Genomic DNA, 23,491 nt, shown 5'->3' with positions numbered 1-23,491 from the left:
AGATAGAGAGAGAAATATTATCGTTATTGTTGTGAGAGAGAAATGTTCCTGCCTTCACTAATTGCCTAGATCATTGCCACAACAAGCCTCTCTCTCTTTTTATTTCCATATCTACATAATCTCTTTCTTTTTCTTTTGTTTCAAGGCAATAAGGATGTAGAAAACCATCAATAATGTGGTTTTGCAACAAACCCAATAGTCCGAACAAGAATGTTAGATAAAAATGAGAAAGAAAGAAAAAGGTAAAGATATAATCAATGACAATAGGTAGACGGAGGGAGCCATGGCTAAATTCCAAGAATGGTTTTTCTGGGGAGAAAAAAAAAATGAAATGATAAGTCTTGGATATGAGACTTATGCAATTTTGAAATGGTTATGTAGCAAAAATTTGAATTGAGAAATGGAATTTGAAAAAAAAAAGAGAGAATCTAGAGAGAGAGAGAAATAGAGGGAAACAATTATGTATTATTTCTTCATAATTCTCATTCTCATACATCAGCATGATATTTTACTCTTGTGTTAGTTTTAATGATGAAGAACAAATGATTTATATCTTAAATCAAGTATATTGTTTTCAAAAGAAAATCAATTTTAAATACCTTTGTGAAAATCAGTTTTAATGAATTACATGTATGGAGATTTGCAAAAATAAATATTAAGATTTAAAAGAATCTCCTAAATGATTTTTACAAATTCATTTTGAACCATTGAATAAACATATCCAGCCTCTATCCCGCTATGTGGGGTCGGTTACATGAATTCTAGAATTCCATGTATTTATGTCTTTTGTCACATCTTCATTTAAGCCCATGCATTTCATATCAAATTTTAATGTCTCTACCAAAGTCTTCTTGGATCTACCTCTACCTCTTTCTTTTTTTTTTCTTTTACTAATTGTTTCATTTCATCAACTCTCCTCACAAGAATGTCTCTTGGTCTTCTTCTCACATGACCAAACCAACTTAGTCTAGTCTCTCTCATATTCTCCTCGATTGAAACTACTCTTACCTTATTACGAATAATCTCATTTCTAATTTTATCTTTTCTTGTATGGCCGCACATCCATCTTAGCATCCTTATCTTCGCTACGCTTGTCTTTTGCTCATACTGGTATTTAACTGCATAACATTTTGGGCCATATAACAAGACTGGTCTTATAGTTGTCCTATAGAATTTTTCTTTCAGTTTTAATGGGATTTTACCATCACATAACACCCCCGATACATTTCTCCATTTTAGCTAACCTGGCTTAATTCTATGTGTCACATATTTGTGAATTTCTCCATCTTTTTGAATCACTGATCCCAAATATCAAAAATGGTCTTTTCTTTGTAAGATTTGGTCTTCCAATTTTATTATAACATCCTCCACTTTTGCATTCTTACTAAATTTACATTACATATATTTTGTTTTCCTTCTACTTAATTTAAATCCCTTAGATTCTAAATTATTTCTCCACAACTCAAGCTTAATGTTCACTCCCTCTTTTGTTTCATCCACCAACACTAGTCATCTGCAAATAACATACACCATGGCACTTCTGTTTGAATGTATTTAGTGAGTTCATCCATTACTAAAGCAAATAAGTATGGACTTAGTACAGAACCTTGGTGCAGTCCCATTGTAATTTTGAACAGCTCAGTATCCCCTCCACATGTTTGACCATTGTCTTTGCACAATTATACACGTCCCTAAGGGCTTGTATATAGGCTATTCGGACTCTTTTTTTTCTCTAAAACTCTCCATAATACTTCTCTAGGGACCCTATCATAGGCATTTCTAGATCTATAAACACCATATACAGGTCCTTCTACCGATCCCAATACATTTCTATTAGACGCCTCAGTAGATAAATAGCTTTCATTGTTGACCTACCAGGCATGAAACCAAACTAATTTTCTACATTTGTTTCTTTTCTGAGCCTCTGCTCTATTACTCTCTCCCAAAATTTCATGGTATGACTCATTAACTTAATTCTTTTGTAATTTTCACAGTTTTGAACATTTCATTTGTTTTTGTATATAAGAACCAAAGTATTCTTCCTCCACTCATTTGGCATCTTTTTGATTTAAGGATTGCATTAAATAATTTTGTTAGCCAAGAGATGTCCCCTTCTCCCATGCATTTCCATGCTTCTATTGGTATATTATCCGGTCCTACCACCTTATGATTTTTCATCTTTTTTAATACTTGTATTATCTCATTAGAACTTATGTGTCGATAAAATTTATAGCTCGCGTTTCCTTTGGAGTTACTAAGATGTCCTAACCTAACTCTTGTTTCCTCACCATCATTGAATAATTTTGTGAAATACTCCTTCCATCTCTCATTAATTGCTCCCTCATTCACTAATACATTTTGGTTTTCATCTTTTATGAATTTCACTTGGTTTAGATCCCTTGTTTTTTTTTTCTCTTGTTTTAGCTAATTTATACATATCTCTTTCTCCATCTTTTGTATCAAGTCGTTTATATAGATTCTCATATGCTTTTGACCTTACTTCACTAACAGCTCTTTTTGTTGCCTTTTCTACTTCTTTATAATTTAGTTGTTTCTCCCCTTTTAAATCCCACCACCTAATTCTTGGATTTTGTTTTATGTAATTTTTTCTATTCCAATTTCTTACTTGACATTAAGTACCAAAAATCTATGTTGAGTAGTCAAACACTCCCCTAGTATCACCTTACAATCCCTACAACATAATCTATCCTTTTGTCTCATGAGGAAGTAATCTATTTAGGTGCTTGACGTGACATTCTTATATGTGATTAAGTGTTCGTCCCATTTTTTGAACCTAGTATTGGTTATGATGAGCCCATATGCCATAGCAAAATCTAGAATAGACTTACCTTAATTATTAATTTTGTTGAATCCATACCCTCCATGTACCTCTCTATAGCTATTTTCGTCTCTACCCACATGACCATTTAAGTCACATCTTATAATTACTTTCTTTTATCTAGGTATCATTTGTATGACTCCCTCTAGGTCTTCCCAGAATTTTTCTTTTATCTCCCCAGCTAACCCCGCTTGTGATGCATATGTACTAAAGATATTCATAGTCATTTTTCCTAGACCAACCTTCACCATAATAATCCTATCCCCTATTCTCTTTACATCCACTACCTCATCTACTAAGCTTTTATCCATAATAATCCCCACTCCATTTTTCGCTTGATCATTTCATGTGTACCATATTTATATCCAGTTTTTGTTAAAGTTTTTATTTTTTTCCTACCCATCTCGTTTCTTGAAGGCACATAATATTAATCTTTCTCCTAATTATCACATCTACCACTTCCATAGATTTGTCTGTTAATGTTCCTATATTCCATGACCCAATCCTTAATCTATGATTTTGGTTTTGGTCTTGACTTTGAATTTGATTTGATTTTGGTTTTGGACTAGCTTCTTTAGCCACATCCGTCCAACCAAATGCGGGGACCCTTGCTCATTTGTCACTACATCCGGGCATTGATGCAGTGGCCCTATCTCACTTGACACTACACGCGAGCAGTGTAGCGCGTCACTATGAAGTGTTACGTCCCAATGATTTTTCATAGTTTGTCTAGCGTTCATGTTTTACATCCGACTAGGTTTTACGTTTGTTGTCGGCTACCTAACATAACCCTCCTCCTTTATCTGGGCTTGTGTAACGATCCACTCCCACTTACGGGCACCACCGGTAAATAATCGACCGGATTACTCACCCGACAACCACAACTGAAGGGTTGGACTATGTTTCAACAGGAAACGCCCTAGGTGGGAACTAGGCTTCGCCCTTCCCTTCGCTCCACTCAGGAATCGGTCCCAACTCAAATAAGAAAAATCCAGCGGACCAAGACCTGAAACCCGAGTGAGCTTCACCTCTCTTCAGCTCACCCCATATCAAGCCAGAGGTGACCCAGGCACAAGGCTAGCATACAAACACTTCGCTGAGTATTGGGGATTTATGAGAACATACCTTGCTGATCTTGACTCGGTCCGAAACTTGGCTTTACCGACTATGCCACATTCAACAAGCAATCTCACAATCATCTATCACACTATGATGATTACACAATTAAATACATTTAAGCTCAATAACACATACATTTACTCACAAGGGTATACATACACCACGCCCCCTGGCTACATACAAGCAATATTAAAAAAATACATAACTCGGGCAACTCAGCTAGTTGCCACAACGGCCTCCCGGCGCCATCCCTGCTTGCATCCGGACTTGCATCATCTACACATGAGGTAAAACCTCATGAGTCATAAAGACTCAGTAAGGGTGCAATGCATGTAAATATGAATATAATCATGTTTATGTATGCTAAATGCATGCAAATGAGGCTAGGCCCACTTATCCTCACAACCCACTAAGGTTTGAGGCATCAACCTATTAGCCCCTACCACACTAGTCCTCCATATGGCCATAGGTCCACTAGAGCTTGCATCACACAAGATATAACCACTACATGCCAATGCAAAATAAAAACATTATCAAACATATTTACCAACTTGCAAGGCCACCTCCACATGGGGCCGTCCCTTACCTGGCTCGAAGCCTCATCTCTGTCTCGGCACGAACTCCTGCCCGAATTCTGAGCTCTTTTAGGATCACTGTCTTCCCAGTCAAACCTAGATGCCATATAACCCATTCACATCAGGCATTAATCTAGAGCCTATGATTTTGCCACACACTGCAAAACTACTCATCAACAAATTTCCAATAACCCCAAGCAAGGGTTTATACCAACCAACACTACCTAATTCATTATCTCACATAATGAAAATAATTAAATTAATTTACCTCATTCAATTGGAAGGAAAAATCGGCCAAATGCCCACGCCGACGTTACTTCTCGAGCTACCGTCTCATGCCCAAAATCCCATTCTCGAGCTTCCGGCACGCTCGTCAAGCCCCAAAATAATTCTCAGGATTATTCCAGAATTTTCTGGAATTTTTGGAGATTTTTCCTCTATTTCCTTCATTTTTATTTTCTTTTTTATTTCTTCTTTTTCTCTTTATTTCATTTCTTCCTCCCTGTTTCTTTTCTTCCCACGCGCGACTTCTTCTTCCTCGCGCTTTCTTCTTCTTCCACGCATGGACAGCGCCTCTGCGCGTAGGCCACCGGTCACCGCCACTCGGGCCAGCTACTGCTGGCAGTGTCGCCTTCGCCGGTCGCTCTCAACTGCCTTGCCACGGCCGTTGCCGCCGTCCACCGTCGCAGGCGTGAGCCACCGCCCGCCGCTGCCACTTTTTGCTGTTGTCCCTGCGTCCGCCATGGCCGGCCATAGAAGCTTCTGGCCACCATGTCGCGGCTACCTTCCACCACCATCGACCTCTTCCTCGTTGCTCCCGCGACCACTGCCAACCGTTGGCCGCTTCCTTGCCACTGCTCCCTTCATCGTCGGCCATGGCAGCCACTGCCATGGCCGATCTTCCTCTTTCTCTCACAAATCTCTCTCTCTCTCTCTCTCTCTCTCTCTCTCTCCCGCGAGCTCTTTCTCGTGCGATGCTTCGGCTAGGCTCCCCCGGCCCAACTCCCTCTCGATCTCACTCTCTTTCTCGCACTCTCTGGCTGATTTGCTCCTCTCGGCCATTTCATTTCAAAATACCAGGGGCGCTCGTGGGAAGCTTCCTCCTCCTCTCACACGAGTATATATATATATATATATATATATATTTACAAAATAACCCCATAATCCTCATTAATTACACTAGAGAACCCCTTAATTCCACTTAGGAATTTTTAATAATGCCATTTGGGCCTTCCAAGCCTAATTTAATTATACTTAAGCCACACCAAGACTTGATTTCTTTAAACATTAATAACCGACTTTACTCGACAAAGCTGATTTCATCCCTGTGCCTGCCCCGGACCTTTATTCGATCCAAAAACGCCTAAGGGTTACTTTATTCTCAAAATCGGACCACCCCTAGGGTCCCCTCAGCTTCTCGGAGGTCCCTTGTGGCCATCCGGTATTAGCACCCACTCAGGTTTATACAGAATTTATTCCAAAATTTATTCTCGATCGGACTGCTTTCAGCGCCATTATCTTCATCCTGAGACGCTCATCAATTACTTGCCCTCTTCCCTGGACATCCAAGTCCCGAGGCACTCCCGGCTGTCAATTTGGCAATTTTTATTAATTAATTTCCCAAAACCGACTCTTGGGCTTCCCGGACCACTCGAGGTCCTTTCAAAATAATCAAAAATTATTTATTTTCCACACCATGTAATACCGGGTATTACAGCTTGGGACTGGCAGTGAATAACTTCCCTAAACGGAGTTTTTGAACCATTGAATAAATGAAACAAAACATTTTCAAAGCTAAAAGACCATGTATGTTCTTGATAGATTGATGTTTTTGTTTTTAATATAGTTTTGATGATGAAAATTAATTGTATTTTAATAGCGAAATTATCTCATTAATGTTTATTGACTTGATACTCTAAATTATTTTTATATGTTCTATTAAATACCAAAATAAAAATTAATTCCATCATACAATTGAATGTAAAAAATTATTGTTATAAATTTATTTATGACATTTCAAATATTGTTTATATTTCATCAAGATTGTTGAAAGAAAATTAAATTCAATAATATTATTTTTTAATTGATTAAAAATATTAAATGAAAATTAGTTTCATCAATTTAATACCAAAAAAAATTGTGAAAAATCTCTTAATGGCATTTGGAATATTATTTTTTAATTGATTAAAAAATGTTGAATGAAAATTAGTTTTATCAATTTAATGCCAAAAATATTGTGAAAAATCTCTTTATGACATTTGGAATATTATGTTTTTATTTGATAAAAAATGAAAGAATTTTCTTAAGGTAAAATCAATTATATGTCTACTATATTGAAAACTTTTCTTGTTCTGTCGACTATCTTCAAGCAATTTGTCGACAAACAGAATGCTAGTTTTTGATATTTTGAAATTTTGCCTTGATTTGTCGACTAACTCATTTAATCTATCAACTAACCGCAAGCAATCTATCAACTAATAGAATGATAGTTTTTAATCTTTTAAAATTTTGCCTTGATCAGTTAACTAACTCTTTTCATTTGTCGACTAACCTTTGCATCTGTTGATTAATGCCTTCAATTTGTCAACCAACAAAAGATTAAAATTCAATTTGTCGACCGATTTAAGTTATCTATTGACCGATTAATTCACATAATGCTTCTAACGACTAGTTTTTCAAATTCCAACGGTTATAAACCGCTAGTTTTCACTTGAAGCTCTTGGGATGCTTATAAATACAATTCAATGATGATCTAAAATAGGCTAATGGATGGAAATGAAATGATTTGAGCTTACATCTTATACTCATTTGTATTTATATTAAGTGTGTTTCATTTTTCTTTCTTTAAGACTTTGATTTTAATTTGTATCAATTCATTCAAGCCTTGTTTGTATTTTAAGAGATCTTGTAACTATAAGATTTATCTCTTAAATCCTCTCTTTATTGTTCAATTCTTGCATTTCCAAGTTTGTAGAGCTAGAGGGCCTATTTTTGTATGTAGGAGGTTGATTTCCTAGCAAATGTGCTAGAAGGCCTACCTTAAGTGTAGGAGGTTGTATATCCTAGTTTTGGACTAGAGGGTCTACATGGGTTCAAGTAGGAGATTTTAGTGAATTGGTTTAAAATCCTTAGTGAGGAGCAAAGGTAGTGGATTAGGCTTGATTTAAGCCGAATCACTACAAATAAATGGAGAAATAAGTAATAATGATGATGATTTAGAAGACATTCCAAATAAGATGAATCAAATTCAAATCAATAAAGAAATAGATCAAGGCAATAACCAAAATCCAGAAAATCGAAAAAGAAGTTTCATTTCCAAGAGAAAGAAATTATGTTAAAGAAAATGAGATCTTGGGAGATCCTAGCAAAAGAGTATCAACTAGATCTTCCCTTAGATTAAATACCAATCTAGTTCTAATCTCTCAAATAGAACCCAAAAATGTTCAATAAGCTTTAAATGATGATGAATGGGTTAAGGTTATGGAAGATGAGCTAAACCAATTCGAAAAGAATGAAGTTTGGTGTCTTGTACCCGAACCATCAGATCACCTTATCATTGGAACAAAATGGGTCTTTAAAAACAAGCTTGATGAGAGTGGTACTATCATTAGAAATAAGGCTAAATTAGTTACTCAAGGATATAGTCACGAAAAAGGCATTGACTATGATAAAACCTATGCTCCGGTAGTAAGATTGGAAGCTATAAGAATCTTATTATTTTTCTCATACTACAAGAACTTTACTTTATATCAAATGGATGTTAAAAGTGCATTCTTAAATGGTTTCATTTCGGAGCAAGTGTTTGTAAAACAACCATTCGGTTTTGAAGACCCCAAATCTCCAAATCATGTATACAAGCTTACTAAAGCCCTATATGGTTTAAAACAAGCTCCCAGAGCTTGGTATGAAAGGATAAGTAAGTTTCTTATTGAAAATGAATTTCAAAGAGGTAAGGTTGACACAACACTTTTCATTAAGAAGAAAATAAATGATATGTTGATTGTCCAGATTTATGTTGATGATAATATTTTTGGATCATCAAATCCTAGTTTGTGTGAAGAACTTGCCTCAATAATGCAAAAATGAATTTGAAATGAGCATGATGGGAGAATTAACATACTTCCTAGGTCTTTAAATAAGGCAAACGTCTCGAGGAACTTATTTAAATCAAGCTAAGTATGTAAAAGAAATTTTAGCAAAATTTGGAATGAAAGACTATAAGCCTATATCAACCCTTATGAGTACATCCAGTACCATTGATAAAGATGAAAAAGAAAAATCAGTGGATCAAAAGCAATATAGAGGGATCATTAGCTCTTTGTTATATTTAATGGCTTCTAGACCCGATATTGTGTTTAGTGTTGGTATATGTGTTAGATATCAAGCTGATCCAAAAGAGTCTCACTTGAAATCCACTTAAAGAATCTTAAGATATATTAAAGGTTCTAGAAATTTAGGCCTATTCTATCCAAAATCAAAAAATTTGAACTTACAGCCTATACCGATGCTGATTATGGAGGATGCAAAATTGATAGAAAGAGTACAAGTGAAATGTGCCACTTTTGAGGGAACTCGTTATTGACTTGGGCTAGCAAGAAGCAAAATATTGTTGCCTTATCCTCAATCGAAGCTGAATATGTAGTAGCTAGTTTATGTTGCACACAAGTTCTTTGGATTAAGCATCAACTGGAAGATTATGTCATTCACCTAGAAACAATACCAATCAAATGTGATAACATGAGCATAATAGCTCTATCCAAAAATTCAGTATTCCATGCAAGAACCAAGCATGTTGAAATCAAACACCACCTATTAAGAGATCATGTTCAAAAATAAGATATCACTTTGGAATTCGTAGATACAAATAATCAAGTAGCTGATATTTTTACCAAACCATTGGATAATAAAAAGTTTGAACACTTTAGATCATGTCTAAATCTGTTGGAGATCAAATTCTAAATAAATTTCTATCAAAATTTGAGTCTAAATGTTTTTGTCTAAAGAAGTTTCAAAACATCAGAATCATGTTTCGAAACATGTCCTATCCAAGAATATCATGTTTCGAAACATCATATCATTCTATTTTGAAACACAATTTTCAAAGAGTTTTATTTTGAAACATATTGGTCTATGTTTCGAAACCTCATTTCTAGAGAGGTTTGTTTCGAAACATGATACAACATATGTATCATGTTTTAAAACATAAAATCGGGATTATAAATTCCAGAACGGTTTAGACCCTTCATTTCCTCCATGTTTTCTTGATTATTTTGAAACCCTAGCCTCCAAAACTCCTCTCTCTTGTGCCCCCACTCGAAATCTCTCTCAATCTTCAATCTTATTCTCAAAATCCATCATGGTTAGGACTAATCCGCCAGGAAACGCCAACGCACTCACCTCTCACTTTCTCTGCCTCGTAAGGAGTTCAACAAGGACTTTCCTACTGTTCAAGCTCTCAACACCTTCAAATCTTCATTCGAAAAAACGTAAGGTAAATCCTAGACGTCTCTTCGATTTAGAACTATTAGGAGAAGCCAATTTTTCATTTCTTCCAACTCTACGTAATTGAAAATGGCTTCCTCTACTCGAATTCAAAACTGATGTGTTTGCAGATTATGTTCGTATGTTTTATTCAAATGCTTAAAACTCTTTCGATGGGCATGAATACCCTAATCGTTTTAAAACATTTCTACAAAACACTGAATTTGAAATAAACTCTCAATCCCTAGCCGATTTCATGGTAGTGACAATAAGGCATGATTTTTGGAGCTTTCTTTTCCTTTTGTTTATTTTTCTATAAATTGTTTTCTTTTTCCCCTCTTAATCAAATAAATCAACCCAACAATGACTAAGTTCATTAAATACAACCAATTGGGATCCTAGTATTCCAAGGTATGAGAGATAGAGAGAGAAATATTATCGTTATTGTTGTGAGAGAGAAATGTTCCTGCCATCACTAATTGCCTAGATCATTGCCACAACAAGCCTCTCTCTCTCTCTCTCTCTTTTTGTTTCCATATCTATGTAATCTCTTTCTTTTTCTTTTGTTTCAAGGCAATAAGGATGTAGAAAACCAGTAATAATGTTGTTTCGCAACAAACCCAATAGTCTAAACAAGAATGTTAGATAAAAATGAGAAAGAAAGAATAAGGTAAAGATATATTCAATGACAATAGGTAGACGGAGTGAGCCATGGCTAAATTCCAAGAATGGTTTTTCTGGGGAGAAAAAGAAAAATGAAATGATAAGTCTCGGATATGAGACTTATGCAATTTTGAAATGGTTTTGTTGCAGAAATTTGAAAGAAGAAGAGAGAATCTAGAGAAAGAGAGAAAGATAGGGAAACAATTATGTATTATCTCTTCATAATTCCCATTCTCATTCATCGGCCTGATATTTTACTCTTGTGTTAGTTTTAATGATGAAGAACAAATGATTTATATCTTAAATCAAGTATATTGTTTTCAAACGAAAATCAATTTTAAATACCTTTGTGAAAATCAATTTTAATGAATTACATGTATGGAGATTTGCAAAAATAAATATTAAGATTTAAAAGAATCTTCATAATGATTTTTACAAATTGATTTTGAACCATTGAATAAACATATCCAGCCTTTATCCTGTTATGTAGGGTCGGCTATATGAATTCTAGACTTCCATGTATATATGTCTTTTGTCACATCTTCATTTAGGCCCATGCATTTCATATCAAACTTTAATGTCTCTCCCAAAGTATTCTTGGGTCTGTCTCTACCTCTTCTTTTTTTTTTTTTACTAATTGTTCCATTTCATCAACTCTCCTCACTGGAACGTCTCTTAGTCTCCTTCTCACTACACCAAACCATCTTAGTTTAGTCTCTCTCTCATATTCTCCTCAATTGACACTACTCTTACTTTATTACGAATAACCTCATTTCTAATTTTATCTTTTTTTGTATGGCCGCACATTCATCTTAGCATCCTCATCTCTGCTATGCTTGTCTTTTGCTCATGTTGGTATTTGACTGCCCAACATTCTGAGCCATGTAACAAGATTGGTCTTATAATTGTCTTATAGAATTTTTCTTTCAGTTATAATGGGATTTTACCATCACATAACACCCCCGATACATTTCTCCATTTTAGCTAACCTGCCTTAATTCTATGCGTGACATCCTCCTGAATTTCTCCATCTTTTTGAATCACTGATCCCAAATATTGAAAATAGTCTTTTCTTTGTAAGATTTGGTCTTCCAATTTTATTATAACATCCTCCACTCTTGCATTCCTACTAAATTTACATTTCATATATTCTATTTTCCTTCTACTTAATTTAAATCTCTTAGATTCTAAATTATTTCTCCACAACTCAAGCTTAGTATTCACTCTTTCTTTTATTTCATCCACCAACACTATGTCATCTGCAAATAACATACACCATGGCACCTCTGTCTGAATGTATTTTTAGTGAGTTCATCCATTACTAAAGCAAATAAGTATAGACTTAGTGTAGAACCTTTGTGCAGTCCCATTGTAATTTTAAACGGCTCAGTATCCCCTCCGCATGTTTGACCCTTGTCTTTGCATAGTTATACATGTCCTAAAGGGCTTGTATATAGGCTATTCAGACTATGTTTTTTCTCTAAAACTCTCCATAATACTTCTCTAGGGACCCTATCGTAGGCATTTTCTAAATCTATAAACACTATATACAGGTCCTTCTACCGATCCCAATACCTTTTCTTTTCTGAGCCTCTTCTCTATTACTCTCTCCGAAAGTTTCATGGTATGGCTTATTAATTTAATTCCTCTGTAATTTTCACAGTTTTGAACATTTCATTTGTTCTTGTATATAAGAACCAAAGTATTCTTCCTCCACTCATTTGGCATCTTTTTTTATTTAAGGATCGTGTTAAATAATTTTGTTAGCCAAGAGATATCCTCTTCTCACATGCATTTCTATGCTTCTATTCGTATATTATCCGATCCCACCACCTTATGATTTTTGATCTTTTTTAATACTTGTATTATTTCATTTGAACTTATGCGTCGATAAAATGTATATCTCGCGTTTCCTTCGGAGTTACTAAGATGTCCCAACTTAACTCTTGTGTCCTCACCATCATTGAATAATTTTGTGAAATACTCCTTCCATCTCTCCTTAATCGCTCCCTCATTCACTAATACATTTTGGTTTTCATTTTTTATACATTTCACTTGGTTTAGATCCCTTGTTTTTCTTTCTCTTACTTTAGCTAATTTATATATATATATATCTTTTTCTTCATCTTTTGTATCAAGTTGTTTATATAGATTCTCATATAATTTTGACCTTGCTTCACTAACAGCTCCTTTTGCTACCTTTTTTGCTTCTTTATAATTTTTTAGGTTTTCTTCCTTATTGCACCGATATATAGCCTTATAACAAGTTTTCTTATTTCTAATTTTCAATTGTACCTCTTCATTCCACCACCAAAACTCCTTAAAGTTTGGGTCTCTACCATTTATCTCTCCAATGACTACCTTTGTCGTGCTTTTCAGAGTAGTAGTTATTTCCTTCCATATTTGGTTTGTCTGTCCTTCTCCATTCCGTTCCCTTCTACCTCTTAATTTTTCTTTAAAGATTAGTTGTTTTTCCCCTTTTAAATCCCACCACCTAATTCTTAGATTTTGTTTTATGTGATTTTTTCTCTTCCAATTTCTTACTTGGACATCAAGTACTAAAAGTCTATGTTAAGTAGTCAAACATTCCCCTAGTACCACCTTACAATCCCTACAACATAACCGATCATCTTGTCTCATAAGGAAGTAACCTATTTGGGTGCTTGATGTGATATTTTTATATATGATTAAGTGTTCATCCCATTTTTTTAACCTAGTATTGGTTATGATGAGCCCATATACCATAGCAAAATCTAGAATAGACTTATCTTTATTATTAATTTCCCCAAATCCATACCCTCCATGTACCTCTCTATAGACGTTTTCGTCTCTACCCATGTGACCATTTAAGTCACCTCTTATAATCACTTTCTCTCATCTTGGTATCATTTGTATGACTCCCTCTAAGTCCTCCCAGAATTTTGTTTTTATTTCCTCACCAACCCCGCTTGTGGTGCATATGTACTAAAGATATTCATAGTCATTCTTCTTAGACCAACCTTGACCATAATAATCATATCCCCTATTCTCTTTACATCCACTACCTCATCTACTAAGCTTTTATCCATAATAATCCCCACTCCATTTTTTGCTCGATCATTTCCTGTGTACCATATTTTATATCCAGTTTTTGTTAAAGTTTTTATTTTTTTTCCTACCCATCTCGTCTCTTGAAGGCACACAATATTAATCTTTCTTTTAATTATCACATCTACCACTTCCATATATTTGCCTGTTAATGTTCCTATGTTCTATGACCCAGTCCTTAATTTATGAGTTTGGTTTTGGTCTTGACTTTGAATTTGATTTGATTTTGGTTTTGCACTAGCTTCTTTACCCACATTCGTCCAAGCAAATGCGGGACCCTTGCTCATTTGTCAATACATCCGGGCATCGATGCAACGACCTTAGCTCACTTAACACTACATGCGAGTAGTGTAGCGTGTCGCTATGAAGGGTTATGCCCCAGTGATTTTTCATAGTTTGTCTAGAGTTCATGTTTTGAATCCGACTAGGTTTTACGTTAGTTGTCAGCTACCTAACACAACCTTCCTCTTTTATCTGGGCTTGGGACTAGCAGAGAATAACGTCCCCAAATGTAGTTTTTGAACCATTGAATAAATGAAACAAAACATTTTCAAAGGCAAAAAAAACATGTATGTTCTTGATAGATTGATGTCTTTTCTTTTAATATAGTTTTGATGATGAAAATTAATTGTATTTTAATGACGAAATTATTTCATTAATGTTTATTGACTTGATGCTCTAAATTATTTTTATATGTTCTATTAAGTACCAAAATAAAAATTAATTCCATCATACAATTGAATGTCAAAAATTATTGTTATAAATTTATTTATGACATTTGAAATATTGTTTATATTTGATTAAGATTGTTGAAAGAAAATTAAATTCAATAATATTATTTTTTAATTGATTAAAAAATATTGAATGAAAATTAGTTTATCAATTTAATACCAAAAATATTGTGAAAAATCTCTTAAAGGAATTTGGAATATTATTTTTTAATTGATTAAAAAATGTTGAATGAAAATTAGTTTTATCAATTTAATGCCAAAAATATTGTGAAAAATCTCTTTATGACATTTGGAATATTATGTTTTTATTTGATAAAAAATGAAAGAATTTTCTTAAGGCAAAATCAATTATATGTCTACTATATTGAAAAATTTTCTTGTTCTGTCGACTATCTTCAACCAATCTATCGACAGATAGAATGCTAGTTTTTGATATTTTGAAATTCTGCCTTGATTAGTCGACTAACTCATTTAATCTATCGACTAACCTCAAGTAATCTGTCAACTAACAGAATGATAGTTTTTAATCTTTTAAAATTTTTCCTTGATCTGTTGACTAACTCTTTTCATTCGTCGACTAACCTCTGCATCTATCGACTAATGCATTCAATCTGTCAACTAACAAAAGATTAAAATTCAATATGTCGACCAATTTAAGTTATCTGTCGACCAATTAATTCACATAAAGCTTCAAACGGCTAGTTTTTCAAATTCCAATGGTTGTAAATGGCTAGTTTTCACTTGAAACTCTTAGGATGCTTATAAATACAATTCAAGGATGATCTAAAATAGGCTAATGGATGGAAATGAAATGATTTGAGCTTACATCTTATACTCATTTGTATTTATATTAAGTGTGCTTCATTTTTCTTTCTTTAAGACTTTGATTTTAATTTGTATCAATTCATTCAAGCATTGTTTGTATTTTGAGAGATCTTGTAAATAAGATATTTATCTCTTAGATCCTCTCTTTATTATTCAATTCTTGCACTTCCTAGTTTGTATAGCTAGAGGGCCTACTTTTGTAAGTAGGAGGTTGATTTCCTAGCAAGTGTGCTAGAAGGCCTACCTTAAGTGCAGGAGGTTGTATATCCTAGTTTTGGACTAGAGGGTCTACATGGGTTCAAGTAAGAGGTTTTAATGAATTGGTTTAAAATCCTCAGTAAGGAGCTAAAGTAGTGGATTAGGCTTAATTTAAGTCGAACCACTATAAATCAATGAAGAAATAAGTAATAATGATGATGATCTAGAAGACATTCCAAATAAGATGAATCAAATTCAAATCAATAAAGAAATGGATCAAGGCAATAACCAAAATCCAGAAAATCGAAAAAGAAGTTTCATTTCCAAGAGAAAGAAATTATGTTAAAGAAAATGAAATCTTGGGAGATCCTAGCAAAGGAGTATCAACTAGATCTTCCCTTAGATTAAATACCAATCTAGTTCTAATATCTCAAATATAACCCAAAAATGTTCAATAAGCTTTAAATGATGATGAATGGGTTAAGTCTATGCAAGATGAGCTAAACCAATTCGAAAAGAATGAAGTTTGGTGTCTTGTACCTGAACCATCAGATCACCCTATCATTGGAACAAAATGGTTGTTTAAAAACAAGCTTGATGAGAGTGGTAATATCATTAGAAATAAGGCTAGATTAGTTGCTCAAGGATATAGTCAAGAAGAAGGCATTGACTATGATGAAACCTATGCTCTGGTTGCAAGATTGGAAGCTATAAGAATCCTATTATTTTTCTCATACTACAAGAACTTCACTTTATATCAAATGGATGTTAAAAGTGCATTCTTAAATGGTTTCCTTTCGCAGCAAGTGTTTGTAAAACAACCATCTGATTTTGAAGACCCAAAATCTCCAAATCATGTATATAAGCTTACTAAAGCCATATATGGTTTAAAACAAGCTCCTAGAGCTTAGTATGAAAGGCTAAGTAAGTTTCTTATTGAAAATGGATTTCAAAGAGGTAAGGTTGACACAACACTTTTCATTAAGAAGAAAATAAATGATATGTTGATTGTCCAGATTTATGTTGATGATATTATTTTTGGATCATCAAATCCTAGTTTGTGTGAAGAGCTTGCCTCAATAATGCAAAATGAATTTGAAATGAGCATGATGGGAGAATTAACACACTTCTTAGGTCTTTAAATAAGGCAAACGTCTCGAGGAACTTATTTAAATCAAGCTAAGTATATAAAAGAAATCTTAGCAAAATTTGGAATGAAAGACTATAAGCCTATATCAACCCCTATGAGTACATCTAGTACCATTGATAAAGATGAAAAAGGAAAATCAATGGATTAAAAGCTATATAGAGGGATCATTGGCTCTTTGTTATATTTAACGACTTCCAGGCCCAATATTGTGTTTTGTGTTGGTATATGTGCCAGATATCAAGCCGATCCAAAAGAGTCTCACTTGAAAGCCACTAAAAGAATCTTAAGATATATTAAAGGTTCTGGAAATTTAGGCCTATTCTATCCAAAATCAAAAACATTTGAACTTACGTCCTATACCGATGCTGATTATGGAGGATGCAAAATTGATAGAAAGAGTACAAGTGGAATGTGCCACTTTCTAGGGAACTCGTTAGTGACTTGGGCTAGCAAGAAGCAAAATATGATTTCCTTATCCTCAACCGAAGCTAAATATATAGTAGCTAGTTTATGTTGCACACAAGTTCTTTGGATTAAGCATCAACTGGAGGATTATGGCATTCACCTAGAAACAATACCAATCAAATGTGATAACAGGAGTACAATAGCTCTATCCAAAAATTTGGTATTCCATGCAAGAACCAAGCATATTGAAATCAAACACCACCTATTAAGAGATCATGTTCAAAAAAAAGATATCACTTTGGAATTCGTAGATACAAATAATCAAGTAGCTGATATTTTTACCAAAACATTGGATAATAAAAAGTTTGAACACTTTAGATCATGTCTAAATCTATTGGAGATCAAATTCTAGATAAATTTCTATCAAAATTTGAGTCAAGTGTTTTTGTCTAAAGAAGTTTTGAAACATCAGTATCAGGTTTCGAATCATGTCCTATCCAAGAATATCATGTTTCGAAACATCATATCATTCTATTTCGAAACACAATTTTCAGAGAGTTTTATTTCGAACCATATTGGTCTATGTTTCGAAACCTCATATCTAGAGAGGTTTGTTTCAAAACATATGTATCATGTTTTGAAACATAAAATCGGGATTATAAATACATGAACGGTTTTGACCCTTCATTTCCTCCATGTTTTCTTGATTATTTCGAAACCCTAGCCTCCAAAACTTCTCTCTCTTGTGCTCCCACTCGAAATCTCTCTCAATCTTCAATCTTATTCTCTAAATCCATCATGGTTAGGACTAATCCGCCAGGAAGCGCCAACGCACTCACCTCTCGCCTTCTCTGCCTCACAAGGAGTTCAACGAGGACTTTCTTACCGTTCAAGCTCTCAGCACGTTCAAATCTCCATTTGAAAAATGTAAGGTAAATCCTAGACATCTCTTCGATTTAGAACTACTAGGAGAAGCCAATTTTTCATTTCTTCCAACTCTACGTGATCGAAAATGGATTCCTCTACTCAAACTCAAAATTGATGTGTTTTCAGAATATGTTCGTATGTTTTATTCAAATGCTCAAAACTCTTTCGATGGGCATGAATACCCTAATCGCTTTAAAACGTTTCTACAAAACACTGAATTTGAAATAAACCCTCAATCCCTAGCCGATTTTCTTGATATCCCAAACAAAGGAGAAATCTACACTCCCAACAATTTTAATACCTTAAATGCTTGTCGAATTATTTCTAAAAACCCTAACCATGCCAAGCCTCTTAAAACCTTAAACCATTTATCCATTGACATTCGTATTCTTCATCTCATAGTTTTTTAGGTTTAGAATCCTCGAAAAGGAAATTACGCAATGCTTTATCCTGAAGATTTATGGTTCTTAGGAAAATCATCAATAAGAAGGAAATCAATATTGCTTCTATTATATTTGCTAAAATGGTCACCACCCGTATTCACTCAAAGAAATTTCTTCCTTATGGATGTCTCATCATCGCCTTCCTTCGAACAAAATTTCCTCAAATCAAATCCTCATCTATTTTATCCAAAAATAAAATCCCTATCTTCAACCACACCTCTCTTCGTAAAATGGGTTGTGTTTATGACAAAACTCATCACAAATACACCAAAGTAGTCACTTGTCATCAAAGATACAATTATGAGATGGAATCGGAACATGAGGAAGAAGAAGAAGACGACGACACTCTAGTTCAAGCCGCCCCCGCTCCTCATTATGAAGCTGGATCATCTTCTCGAGTCACGCCTGACATGCTCGCATCGCTTCAGTCCACCATAACTGAAGGCTTTGCCACTATGACTTGGTGATTTGAAGATGCTCTCCATATCCTCAATGACAAGGTCGACAACAATCATTGCCAAACCAAAGAATATCTAGATAGTCTTAGGGATCAATTAGGAAACCTAGAAGAACTAGTCCATAACAAGGAGGACTCATTGGATTCCTCGACTCATTAGTCTTCTAGATGGATTGAATGTATTTTGAATGGCATTCCATGTATTTTTCATTATCTTGGTTGATGGCATGTTTTGTCTACTTTAATGTTTTGAAACTACATGTAATGAATGTTTTAGTATTGAATTCCTATTGGTTAACATTTGGTATCTTGATTGTTCTCATGGTTGTTATATTGTCTTTTCAAGGGGGAGAAAACATAAAAATCGTTTTCATACATTGGTAACCATATTTCTTGCTTATGATAAAAAGTGGGAGAAAATTGAGAAAAATGAATGCTCATTTTTATAACGGATCATGACTAATCTACAAATTGGTATCAAGTTTGTGTTTAGTTATCAATTGGTATCGAGCAAACTGTTTTTAGTGAATCTATCAACTCTTGAAGCACTAACTGTTGGTAACAACAAATGTTTTTGTTGTGATGTCTTAAGAAAAGCCAAAAAGAGGACATGCCGCACCTAAGGTTTGTTTTCTATCTCCCGTATAAGATTAAGGAGGAGTTAGAAGGTTTTTCAAAAACTCGTACTCGATTTCTTTCAAAGGTTTTTATCACAATCAAAAATAGGGGGAGAATTGTTGTATCATATTTTTTTATATATGAGAAAATGTGTTTGGTGAAAAACCTATTTTAGAATGAAAAACCTTTTTGTGTATCTAATATTTCGAAACATGCATAAACAGTGTTTGGCATGTATCTTCAAATGTTTGAAAAATCCAAAGTTCATGCATCATGTTTCAAAACCTAGTATCTATGTTTCGAAACATTATTCTTCCATGTTTCTATATCTGTTTCGAAATGTCTTTTGATAAGGTTTCAAATCTTTGTTAAGTCTGCATGCCATATTTCGAAACCTATTTGAGATTTAAGCATATGTTTCGAAACTTATATGGTATGTTTCGAAACCTCTGACAATTCTGTCAGCAGAGCATTTAAAAATCTGAGTTGAATATGTTTTGAAATCAGTTTTTGAAGTATGTTTCAAAATCTTCATAGCATGTTTTGAAACTTCTGACTCTGTCAGTAGAATATTTAAAAAATCGAGATGCTTTTGCTTTTCAATTTCTTTACATCCAAAAGTTGTTTAAAAGTTTACTTTTTATTTAATCTCCATACTCTGTGATTTCATTTTCAAATTTTGAAAGTAGAGAACAAAACAAAATCATAGTAACCATAAAGCATTGTCTCCTACTCATTGTTGTCTCTAAGTGAAAGTCCAGCTGGAAAGACTGGATGTTTCGAAACATGAGGAGTATGTTTCGAAACCATAGTGTAAAATTGTGTTGTTTCGAAACCAATAAGCTGCGTTTCAAAACCTACTTTAATATCTTGTCTTTTATAGTTATAATCAGCCAAATCTCTATCTCTTGGTAAATATAACAGTTCTTTGAAGACAAGTTCTAAGCACTTACAAACATATACACAAGAACACACATACAAGAGACACGAGATACATACACAAGCACAAGTGAACGAAATTGTTTTGACAAGCTCTCAAAGAAGATCCATCCACACAATTCTTGATGTGCATTGTGGTGTGATAAGGAGAAGCAAGCCGAGTCTCATCCTTCTAACTCTCCTTACCTTAATCCAAGAGGTTTGTACATCCATTTAGTAAGCCATTTTATTGCGTTCAATCTGTTGGGTTGTAAAAGATAATGTTTATTTATCTTGTTAAGATTTATAAGGTTTGAGTTTAGCCTTAAAACTCATTATGGTGTAAGGTTTGAGTTGAGCCTCAAAACTCAATGTGTCAAGGTTCGAGTTGAGCCATAAACTCATCGTGTACAAGGTTTTAGTGTGAACCGTGGTAAAACCCTTATTGTGGTTGATCACTAGTGAAAGTGATTGTGTTTGAAAATCCTTCAAGTGGATAAGCTTAAAGGTAGTGGACTAGGCGAGGTGCCGAACCACTATAAATCTCATGTGCACTTGCTTTACTATTTTACTTGCCTATTCTCACTGTTCAAGCTTTCAAAAGAATCATTTTCAAAAGCTAAAAGTTTTGAAATAAGCAAACCAGAGAGTAAGGTTTCAAAACATATATAGTAGGTTTTGAAACATACTTAACAAAAATGTTGATTTCGAAACATACTTGTAACACTCCAAATTTCTTGAGCGTGTTATAACTTAGGATTTCGGGAATATAAAAAGTTTTCATATCACAATAGCTGTCATACATCACACAATATCCCAAAAATCCAAATTTACACCTTCTCAGCTTAACAAACCCAATAATCGAATAGCTAAAACAGGCGTTAAAATCTCTAATGCGGAAGCTAGATCGAACCTGATATGATTCACAACCATAATACTTTATTTATCATAAAATTGTTCAAGACGTCTATAAAATATATTACATGGAAATCATCAAGTGATAACCGAACATCTTAAACATATCCAAAATTACATAGGTTTGCACATAAACATAGATATGCTAAACATGCTGCAGGCAGTAAAGTAAGCTTATCCTTCAGCTACCTCCTTTCCCTTAGAGCTGCTCGTCAAACTTGGAACGTTTGAATATTCCAGGGACATAGTCCAATTAGAAGATGAATCTTCTAGTGAGAAACTCCAAAAACAGTTTATATCGATGCATGATCAGGTATAAAATGTATGAGAAGACAACGAGAACTACTCCAAAGTGCCTCGTGAACACGTTAGCCTCCTCCAACGAGAGCTTTCTCAATGGCGCACGCATAGCGCCTCTCGGGAGGTCCCTAACCATGTCACTTCGGCCCGACCTCATAGCACTCATGCAAGCACCACATCCGTTGTCCCTTAGGCTCACGGTCTTCCCCACGAGAGCTTTCTCGATGGCGCACGCATAGCGCCTCTCGGGGGATTTCCGACTTTTACCCTCGGCCAACAACAAATAGGTACAACAGTATGGCCACACGAATTTTATAAATGCAACAGTTAAAAAAAGCCAACAGCATATATTTTTTAGAAAAATACAGTTCATATATGCAGCATGATTTCACGTAAGAGAATAACAAGAGTTTATATGTAAGAATTTCACGAAACACGTCTCATGCAATAGAAGTCTCTCATAACAGAATAAAAATAGGATTTGGAGTGTAGGAGTCTCACCTTGTTGGTTTATCTCTTAAATGGTATGGTTTCACTGCAAATGACCTAGGTTTCTGCATAAAACATGCATTTTGATAAACCTAACCTTAAATATTTTTACATAAGGTTGAAGGTTATTAAATTAGGGGCATAATTGGAAAATTTTATGGAAAAAGGACATCTCACGCGCTCTCACGCGCCACAAGAAGGATGGCCACGCACCCTCACGCGCAGCTATTATCCGGCGCGTGTAATTCACGCGCTGCCCAGCAATTTCGGACAGCAACGCCTCGGTTTGGTATTTCGGCCATATCTCCCTCGTTTTAACTCCGATTCGACCCCCATTTGAACCTACGCGACCCTCTCTTCCCCCTATACAAGATTATCAAAAAAAAATCGGACTTACCTCACGTTTTTGCTAACTGATTTTGGCAAATTCCGGCGAAGACCCGCAACTCCGACGAGGCTCGTTCTCTGCTGCTTCTTCGCCGCTTTCTTCCCGCCTTCTTGCCGAACTCCCTTCTCTCTCTCTAGAGTAAGCTCCTCCTCTTAGAGTGCTTCACTCCTCAAACTTGGTTGGAATGATTTGTGAAGAACCCATTGTGCCTTTTTATAGATTTCTCCAACCGATCACATTATGCCACTTGTCAAAATCTTAGCCATGGACTCCAAAGATTCAAAGCCATAATTGAGTGGCTTTTGAAATCCAAAACTAGAATGAATTGAACTTTTGGAATCCAAGCTAAAACCCCAAACTTCTTTCAAATAACACTTTGGCCCTTATTTCAAGTCCTCAACTTCAATCTTTTATCACATAAGCTCTTAATTTCATCCTTATTTCGTTTGAAATTTTTTTTAATTACAATTACACCCTCAAACATCAAATTTATCAAGATACTTAAAAATCCCAAAATTAATAACTCAAAATTACTCAATATATACAATTTTTCGGAAGCCCCTTACCATCATTCGATCTTTTTAGGCTACAACTTAGCTTAACCGAAAACCATTTCTGATTTGATTTCTTTCAGCGTCATAAATCTCGCCTCGAGACGCTCATAAAAAATATACCTTTAACCTTAGGTATCTAAGCTCTAGGGTACTCCCTACGACTGATTCGGTCACTCGTTGCCAATTCAAACATATTTTCGATATTTTAAACTCACTTAAAATATGTGGCATTCTCACAAAAATATGGGGTATTATAATACTTAACATAAAGGTTGATTTTGAAACATATTTCTTCATATTTCGAAACATAGTATTCTGCAAGCAATAGATCTTTAAACTATCGAAAATTTACCCTAATCCCAATTCACCCCCCTCTTGGGATATAATTGCCATCATTTGTAATTAACAA

General features: G+C 34.6%; 1 protein-coding gene across 2 annotated transcripts in view; it reads right to left on the bottom strand.

The window, feature by feature from the left end:
* Positions 1-23,491, bottom strand: part of LOC127789881 (uncharacterized) — a 65,841-nt gene that overhangs the window by 19,100 nt on the left and 23,250 nt on the right. The window contains exons 1-2 of one of the 2 annotated variants that reach the window (XM_052318944.1): positions 4,802-5,592; positions 4,545-4,629 (exon numbers count right to left, since the gene is read on the bottom strand). The exons of the other annotated variant lie outside the window; for it this stretch is intronic. Coding sequence (XP_052174904.1) covers positions 4,545-4,629; positions 4,802-4,806 — 90 coding nt within the window. The 5' untranslated portion in view covers positions 4,807-5,592. Of the gene's footprint in view, positions 1-4,544; positions 4,630-4,801; positions 5,593-23,491 lie in introns of those variants that run through there. 2 annotated transcript variants of the gene reach the window in all.

This window comes from Diospyros lotus, chromosome 14, assembly GCF_014633365.1.
Source record: "Diospyros lotus cultivar Yz01 chromosome 14, ASM1463336v1, whole genome shotgun sequence".
Taxonomy (NCBI): Eukaryota; Viridiplantae; Streptophyta; class Magnoliopsida; order Ericales; family Ebenaceae; genus Diospyros; species Diospyros lotus.
The sequence above is the reverse complement of the archived record's forward strand: the minus strand, read 5'-3'. Positions and strand labels throughout refer to the sequence as shown.